The 9867-nt window shown below is 35.4% G+C and overlaps 1 protein-coding gene across 1 annotated transcript in view; it reads right to left on the bottom strand.

Annotated features, from left to right (window-relative positions):
- The window catches only part of LOC106470987 (GTP cyclohydrolase 1-like), a 17047-nt gene extending 14271 nt beyond the window's left edge, over positions 1-2776 (bottom strand). The window contains exon 1 of the mRNA XM_013931572.2: positions 2430-2776. Coding sequence (XP_013787026.2) covers positions 2430-2727 — 298 coding nt within the window. The 5' untranslated portion in view covers positions 2728-2776. The remainder of the gene's footprint in view (positions 1-2429) is intronic.
- Between the last annotated feature and the right edge of the window lie 7091 nt (positions 2777-9867).

Raw genomic sequence — 9867 nt, forward strand, 5'->3', positions numbered from 1 at the left:
AACACTTAAATACACCATTTCGATATGAACAATTTTGTTTCGACGAGTTATAAACTATAATAACCGTGTCTCAATTAATTCTTATTCATAATTATGTCGTATTAATTTCTTGCACTTTATATTTTAGAGTTGGCGGTGGGTGGTGATGACTAGCTGCCTTCCCTCTAGTCTTACACTGCTAAATTAGAGACGGCTAGCGCAGATAGCCCTTGTGTAGCTTTGCGCGAAATTCAAAACAACAAACAAACAATTTTTTACTACAATAATATAATTTTTTTAAATACAAATCTCCGAAATTGTTTTTCCCGTGTTTACGTGCACTTGCTGTGAAATAGTGTGTGTTGTAGTTTTAAGACTTAAAATATTTAATGAGATATTTAACTTCTGACAACCTCAAGGAAATAGATTGTTAAATAACGACGCTGACTACAGAGATTTGAACAAAAATCTACTCTTTTTGTTTGGAATTGTGACCCAAAGACTCGGCATCTGCTTTCGGCACATTATCGTGTCGTTAGTATTTCAAAGAGTGTATTATTGGCGGCGGAATATTTTTTTTTTTTTCTGGGGAGGGAGGAGGTACCACCGACGTTTGGGGTATGTCTTATTTACTATGTTAACTGTGGCCATTGAATTCAAAACTGAAAAAAGTGATTTCCATGATAGTTATACACCAGTCTTTATTCCCCATTTAAAGTTCAAAATTGGTGGGGGCACGTACTTCTAGTGCTGAAACTAGTATTGGAGTCTTTGCGTCACAGTTACAGAAAAGTCTGGATTTTAATTTAAGCTAAATATATACAGCATTGTTTACTCATTTACATTATGGACATTTTATACCAATGTCCACATAAAACACTGGTCTTAGGGACTATCTGATAATCTGATTGGTTGACTCAGATATTCACACAAGGGCTATCAGCATTAGTCTTTATTCATATTGAACTGACAGACCAGAGGAAGGGCATCTAGTGAATAACACCAACCGCAAACTCTTGGGCTACTCTGACAGAATAATGGGATTTTACCGTCACTATTATAACGCACCTTTTATAATAGAGGAACCATAAGCTCTTGCATTCACAGTTCGGCATGTTAACCACTGGGTCACACGACCAGCCCAATAAACAGAATCACTGTACCGCTTATCTTTTAAGATGAAGAAAAGAAAAGAAAGTGACAACATAGATATGTAATGCATCTATTACTTTGATAAACAATGTAGCTTTTCTCATTTATATTCCACTTAGGTATGCATCCACTACATGAGTAGTCGATCGACGTCCTTTCCTTACGTAACTGACAAAACAACTTTGTTTTCATTAACTGAAATATATGTTTTTTTTGTTGTTTTTTTTGCTGCGGAATAGAATGGCAAGTACAACTTTTTAGTTCATAGCTCCAACTCTTGACCGACTTGAGATCTAATTACAGCCGCGGCTAGTGAGGATTCCCTCTTGTTTTTAATTCGGTTAGTTTTGAAACTCCCGCTAAATTAAGCTATTCCGTCAGGCTTAGATTGGGAATCCTGGAAAATTACAGTCCAGAGAAAAATCATAACAAAGAAAAAGGCTTAAAGCATTTGAATTTTATGGTTGTTGAATAAAAGATACACTTATATATTGTTGAAGGACTAAAAGTGAACAAGACGATTATATCTATGGAAGTACAGTTGTCACACATATACACCACATGTGGTATGAACTAAATTAACTTTTCATGTAACATAACGGTTTAATATATCTAAGTATTACAAAACTTTTAAGAAATGCTTGGAAATACGTCAAGCTATCAGTTTGTTTGTTGTTAACATAAAGCTACACAATGAGCTATCTGTGCATCTTGCTGTGTTGTAACCTACAGATGTATAATTCTTCTCGTGGTTCATGGCATGTGCACGTTTTACTGACGTCACAACAATACAAATTGCAACGTTAAGCGTCCCTTATGTGACGTAATTTTAGTGTCTACATGACTGACTGACAGACTGCTACAAAATACTAATTATAACATAAATGTCTCGCTTCTTTGTTTACTTTACAACTGCACAAGTGATACATGTACATATGATAAACAGGCACACACACGCACAAGATTCTTTAATAAATAAACCTATTTTGTTGAAATACGAATAAAATATCTTAAACTCTCTGATAGTTTTTCCTTCCTGTGGCTTAGCGGGGAAATATAATGCTAAATATCGGATTTCGATAACCGCGGTGAAAGTATGAACTTCAAAAGCAAGAAATAAAAATATTTGATACTCTTAATTTTGGTGTTATTTACTCTTGAAACAGAACATTTTCGGGGTTTCTACGAAGGTACATCTATTTGGTAAAGTTTTTAGAACACTTACTGTGTATATATAAAACAAGCAGATGTAATAATTATTTTCATTCTTAGCGTAAGATGTATTTTATCCGACTAACCTCCTATTTTCTGGCCATAACCATGAGTAAAGAACATTAAGGCTTTAGCTGCTCTTTCGGGAGTTTTCGCCAGACCTTGCCGTTCGGGGTCTTCTCCGATCCCAGTCAGTATACTACGATAAGCTCTGGAGAGTTCAACAACTTGGCAGTTTACGTCTGTTCGTTCTTTCCTGATTTCTTCATCAGAAGGAACTCTGAGGAAACGCTTAGCGATAATGGTTGAGTCTTTATGACACCCGAGTTCATCCTTTAAAAGGAGCTCTTCTGACAGCTTCCCGTTAGCTAGTCCGTCGCACATATTATTAAGTTCAACCTGTAGGCTATATGCTGTCGTCTGGCTGATGTAAGGAGTTTTCGTCCTTTTTCCAACACGCATTACTTTAAGTATAAGTCGCAGACCCAGAGATGGCGCTGGTGTTATTTCTTGGAGTTGTGAAACCACAGATATCGTAAATTCAACAGATTGTGTGTAAACTGGTCAGAGATTTTTATTCAGTGTTTCTCAAATTACGTAACGTATGTTTTAGTTTATATTTTTAAATCGAGTATTTAATATAAACAGTGTGGCAAAGCTTATTTAAGCTGCTAATTTAAAATAAGTTGATACATAAATATTTCTGATAAATTATGACAAAGAAAATACATTCCATGTGAACAATGACGCTTCGCAGCTACAGACAGACATTAAGATGAAAATAGATTGTAATTATTTTTCTTTGAATTTATAAATGCTATAAAAATGGGATAGAGTTAGCTGTTGAAAATGCACTGGTCAAAGTTGCTACTTTAGCTTACTTCTCCAAACCTCTTATCTAGGACCAATTAGGGGCAGGAGGGCCATTTGGCCTGGGCATGAAGCTCAAAAGGGTCCTCAAATTTAGATACTTGTTTCTGTTTTTTTTGCATTTTTTAAGTTCCGCGACTTCTTTTTATATGCCTTCCGATCAGACCAAAGTGTGACACACACTCTCAGCTTAGAGCTGCAAATTATATATATACAAATTAAATATTCAAATTATGTTTCACTTTTCTTTTGGGCTAATGATTGTCTTCTTTTGTTTCATCTGTCATCATTTTTTTTATTATAGCCATTGGCCTCAAAAGATCGAAGTGGCCCGGGCCTCTCTTAACCTCTCAGAGGGCCTGCTCTTATCCTTCTAAGTTTCGTGGACTGTATATCCGAGGGTCCATTGTTCACGTCCCGTTTATGCAGAATTGGGCTTCGCACTGTGGAGCTGTGAATACGTTATAAGAATGACAGCAAAATCCCATTATTCACTTTAATAATAGTAACCCAAGAGTTGGCGATGGGTTCTATTGGCTAGTTGTCTTCTCTCTAGTCTGTCACTTCAAAATTAGAGACGGCTAAAGCCCTCATTTAGCTTTGCGCGAAATTCGTGAAATAAACAAATGCTCGGTAAGAACACTTACTTTTCTTGGATGTGATTTACAATCCTTAAAGTTTTCTTGGAATGTTACAGTAATCAGAGACTCAGCTAGAGCACTTGATGAGGTTACATATACAGTTAAGCTCGGGGGGGGGGGGCAGACAGACAGAGTAATTTCTTAGTAAGAATAATATTAATCAACAGTTCCTTGTCGCTAATTCTTTGAAAATATTAGAATCATTACTATAATTTCAATGTTGAAAGGAAGTATAGTTATGTTTGCTTATAAAATCAAAGGAACGGACTTTCTTGCTTAACAACAGCCCCTCTAGAAACCGGGTTTCGATACCCATGGTGGGCAGAGCACAGATAGCTCATTGTGTAGTTTTGTACTTAACAACAGCCCCTCTAGAAACCGGGCTTCGATACCCATGGTGGGCAGAGCACAGATAGCCCTTTGTGTAGCTTAATAAGAAACAAATCACAAATTAAAATATTATACACTTACTTAACATCTTTCTAGATCTACTAAGTATCTTGATCTATTATTTACGAATTTAATCCGCCATATTTAATTCGACATCAACGAGTATAACCAAGTTATCCCCGGTCGGACAGCGTAAGTCTACGGATATACGCCGTTTTAATGCGGGGTTCGATTCCCCTCGGTGGACACAGCAGATAGCCTGATGTGGATTTGCTATAAAAAGCAAATAAAAAATCCGACCAAGTTCAAGAGTCTTCTGTGGGTCAGCAGTATATCTTTGTATGGAATAGAATAATGCCTATCTCATCTCCAACTGCTTGAGATATGTTTGATTGGTGTATCTTTGTGCGGAATAGAATAATGCCTATTTCATTCTCCGTCTACTTGAGATATGTTTGATTGGTATATCTTTGTATGGAAATAGAATAATGCTCATTTCATTCTTCGTCTGCTTGAGATATGTTTGATTGGTATATCTTTGTATGGAATATAATAATGTCTATTTCATTCTCCGTCTGCTTGAGATATGTTTGATTGGTATATCTTTGTATGGAATATAATAATGCCTATTTCATTCTCCAGCTACTTGAGATATGTTTGATTGGTATATCTGTGTATAAAATATAATAATACCCATCTCATTCTTCGTCTGCTTGAGATATGTTTGATTGGTATATCTTTGTATGGAATAGAATAATGCCCATCTCATTCTCCGTCTGCTTGAGACATGTTTGATTGGTATATCTTTGTATGGAATAGAATAATGCCCATCTCATTCTCCGTCTGCTTGAGACATGTTTGATTGGTATATCTTTGTATGGAATAGAATAATGCTTATTTCATTCTCAGTCTGCTTGAGATATGTTTGATTGGTATATCTTTGTATGGAATATAATAATGCCTATTTCATTCTCAGTCTGCTTGAGATATGTTTGATTGGTATATCTTTGTATGGAATATAATAATGCCTATTTCATTCTCAAACTGCTTGAGATATGTTTGATTGGTATATCTTTGTATGGAATATAATAATACCAATCTCATTCTCCAGCTGCTTGAGATATGTTTGATTGGTATATCTTTGTATGGAATATAATAATACCCATCTCATTCTCTGTCTACTTGAGATATACAACGGTTAGAAGGTATAATTAGAAGCTTTTTTAAAAACAATTTCATTGACGAAACTACTTCATTAATTTGTGGTTCTAACAACTTAATTAATAAAATCTCTTTCATGTACAGACTTCTTTCATCATTACATCTTATGTCACAATCATGAAATAAAAAACATTCCTTATTTCTACATTACATTCTCGCACGAAGTGTTTTTTTTTACTCGACTCCGTAGAATTGTATGTTCTCGTGCTCCAGTTAAAAGACATCTGGTGGTAGATCCTATGCATCACAATTGGAACAAATAAATACATAAATATACATGATGCATTTTTTTGTGCAGAACTCTTATCTTTAAATTAAAAAAAATCAATCTCCATTCAGGCCTAGTTTAGAAGAACGTTACGTAACCATTTTCCTGATAAACAAATATTTCACAGGAAATGGCAATACCACTGACGTCGATAATTTTAGCGTATTTATGATCTGTTGTTTTGAAACCAGACCTCCTTTTAAGTACGCGTGTGTGATCTTGCTTTTTTTTTTACATAATGTTATATTATCCACTTCTTAATGAAAATATCCGTGAGCGTTCGTATTTTATAAGCACAGTGGATTAATATTTTCACAAGATTACCTATATAATTATTCGAAATAACGCTAAATAAATTAAAATACCGTCCAAGTTTTTAAGAAGGACTCCAAAATCCAATATTCCCTTGTTGTTACGTGAAAACAAGATGATTTTCTTAACGTTCTACGGTGAATTTTCCATTATCATGTCCACTGTTGAGACACTAAACAAAAACTGACTCATTAAAAATTACAAATTTTCATTCTCGTATCTCCTCCAATCATTGCTTCTCATAGCGCAAGACTAGGTTAGCCAGGGAATGAGCCAATCTGGGGTCCGTAACAAATCCATCAATATTACCATTATCGATCAGTAGCCACCATGTGTAGTTTATTAAATAAATCCGAGTTGGTTACTACTGTAATGTTGTTAGAAACTACTAGTGTGTGTGTTAGAAGTCTACGGAAGTTCATGTAGGGGGATTGTCTCAGTGAATATCTGGCATGAATCCGCAAGGCTCTTGTGATCCGCCAGACTACAACTGCACATCAGAGATCAATGGCTCCATTGGAGGATTTACTGCAATGTCCACTGACTCCAATATGTAAGAAGTTCCAACTTTTGCAGTAAATTTTATACATAGATATATGTCATTTGCGTAGTGTATATATGCACAGTTTCTTAACTGTAAAGCTAATAATACGTTGGTACCTACTTATAATAGTTATACATAACTTTCACAATTGTTTTCGCTAAGTTGCGATGAAACCGTCAAATAATATAACAAAATAATACAACTGTTAATGAGTTTATTTTAGCTGGCGCCTATTGACAAAAAACTAATATCGTGTATGCTGTTATTTGTATACGATGTTTTAAAATCATTAGGATATGGTATTGACATACGCATGTGAAAATGAATATCAGGTAATCCTGAGGATGATTTTAATAAATCATTCAAAAATTAAGGTAATGTTTTTATTTGTCGTCCATTGGATATCTAAACAATGTGTTCGCTTTCAGACTGTACACTGTTGAAAATTGTCTTATGTCTTTGTGAAGTGCGTGAATATCTAAACAATGTGTTAGCTTTCAGAGTGTACACTGTTGAAAATTGTCTTATGTCTTAGTGAAGTGTGTGAATATCTAAACAATGTGTTAGCTTTCAGACTGTACACTGTTGAAAATTGTCTTGGTTAAGTGCGTATATATCTAAACAATGTGTTAGCTTTCAGACTATACACTGTTCAAAAGTGTCTTATGTCTTAGTGAAGTGCGTGAATATCTAAACAATGTGTTAGCTTTCAGACTGTACACTGTTGAAAATTGTCTTGGTTAAGTGCGTATATATCTAAACAATGTGTTAGCTTTCAGACTGCACACTGTTGAAAATTGTCTTATGTCTTAGTGAAGTGCGTGGATATCTAAACAATGTGTTAGCTTTCAGACTGCACACTGTTGAAGATTGTCTTATGTCTTAGTGAAGTGCGTATATATTTAAACAATGTGTTCGCTTTCAGACTGCACACTGTTGAAAATTGTCTTAGTGAAGTGCGTATATATCTAAACAATGCGTTTGCTTTCAGACTGCACACTGTTGAAAATTGTCTTATGTCTTAATGAAGTGCGTATATATCTAAACAATGTGTTAGCTTTCAGACTGTACACTGTTGAAAATTGTCTTGGTTAAGTGCGTATATATCTAAACAATGTGTTCGCTTTCAGACTGCACACTGTTGAAAATTGTCTTAGTGAAGTGCGTATATATCTAAACAATGCGTTTGCTTTCAGACTGCACACTGTTGAAAATTGTCTTAGTGAAGTGCGTATATATCTAAACAATGTGTTAGCTTTCAGACTGCACACTGTTGAAAATCTTTGCTTACAAAATATAATAAACATTTGAAAGCAATTAAGCTCATAAAAATGGTTATCGAGTCTTAGTTTTTAGCCCTATCAGAAACGATGTTAAATTATCCCAGTTTCTTTGTACCACATTGTGAGTTTGATATGTACGGTTTGTTATTGCACACAACTCTTTTAACTTCTACCTAGAGAATCACCTTATAAAGACAGATCACACGGTACATTGTTCCAGTCTCTCTCTGCTACGTCTTCTTAACCTAACCCGTCATTGGGCAGCTGCAGGAATCGAGATTTGAAGACCTGTCCAGCCCCGAAGAAGAAAAAGCAATATTCTTCTTTTAAGTAGGTTCACAAACCACTTAGAGTGTGTTAGTGTAAGTTAAACTGTTTCAGGGCTGTTAAAATATCACACTGTATTGATAAACAACAATAGTTTTTCACCCTGGTAACCCAAGTCACGTGTTATTAACTAATGTGGTGACGTCTGTTAGGCATGATAAAAAAAAAAGATATTCATTTATTCCACTGATTTACCTGTTGCCTGAATTTAAGATCTTGGAAGTTTTACAGTAAATAACCAGAGGACTAAAAGTGTGTTTATTGTGAAACACAAAACTACACAATGGGCTATCCGTGCTCTACCCACCGCAGGTATCGAAACCCAGCTTTTTGTGTTAGGACTAAGAGTGTTTGTTGTGAAACATAAAACTACACAATGGACTATCAGTGCTCTACCCACAGCAGGTTTCAAAACCCAGATTTTAGTGTTAGGACTAAAAGTGTTTGTTGTGAAACACAGAACTACACAATGGACTATCCGTGCTCTACTCACTGCAGGTATCGAAACCCAGCTTTTAGTGTTCTAAGGTCTCAGATTTTCGGCCGCTGAGTCACCGAGAGGGAGGGGGAGCAAGAGGGTTAAGAGGAATAAATGAATGAATATTTAGATGTAATAGACGGTTATGCAGATAAAGATTTCTTTGTTTGGATAGTTTTGTATAAAAGTTTCCCATAGCCAAGACACTATTCAAATATATGCTCTGGTTCGTTTTTACACAGTTTGTCTGGATAACAAACATCGGTTATGTGCAGACATTCTTCTCATTACTGCATTTAAGTTGCTTGTATTAAGTTCATGAAGTAAAGTTTATCTCAGGTCAGCTTGCCGAAGTTTTCCAGGCAACGAAAACTACCCTTCTTCAAAATGTATATTATCAATGAACTGGAATTGTTTCGAACTATATAATGTTTCTCAGATTTGTCCCTAAAGAAGATAGGTCCACTTTTCCACAGCGCACGCGTTACAGGTTTCTATCGTTTCTCAGGTTTTTTTTTTCCATGCAATTTTTTTTTTCGAGCCTCATTCCATCTTGGGTTACATGAATGTTGAACACCTAACCTAATTATGCTCTGTCTGATTTAACTCTTTTTTTTCCCCTCTGAATAAAGAGGTCATGTATATGAAAAAATGAGAACCTAAAGATTTCAAATATCTTAAAGGTTTTTAGCACAGAATCAGCTTGTGCTACAAGTAATAAATATATTCTGTAATTATCTAATATATTGTTTTGGAATCGTATAAATATGAATTATTTCTCAATCGTTTTTCAAGACGTCCAGGTGATTAGGACCCTCAACTCTCAATCTGAAGATCTCATGTTCGGATTCAGTCACCGAACATGTCTGCCCTTTTAGCCGTGAGGGTGATATACTGTCACGGTTAATCCCATTATTCATTGGTAAAAGGGCAGTCCTAGATTTGGCTAGCTGCCTTCCCTCTAGCCTATCACTGCTTAACTTGAAAATGGCTAGCGCAGGTATCCCTCGTGTAGCTTTGTGCGAAATTCAACAAACAAATAAACAAACGTTTTTAAAGTCACAAGTTTGTCTTGTTACAAAAAAAAGAATAAAAATTTCTAACTATTTAAGTATTTATTATTTTTGTTACGTTTCCTATAGATAGAGCCCCCACCCCACCCCGCCGCCTCCTACCCAGTGGCACAGCGG

The sequence above is a fragment of the Limulus polyphemus genome, unplaced genomic scaffold (genome assembly GCF_000517525.1).
Source record: "Limulus polyphemus unplaced genomic scaffold, Limulus_polyphemus-2.1.2 Scaffold4340, whole genome shotgun sequence".
Taxonomy (NCBI): Eukaryota; Metazoa; Arthropoda; class Merostomata; order Xiphosura; family Limulidae; genus Limulus; species Limulus polyphemus.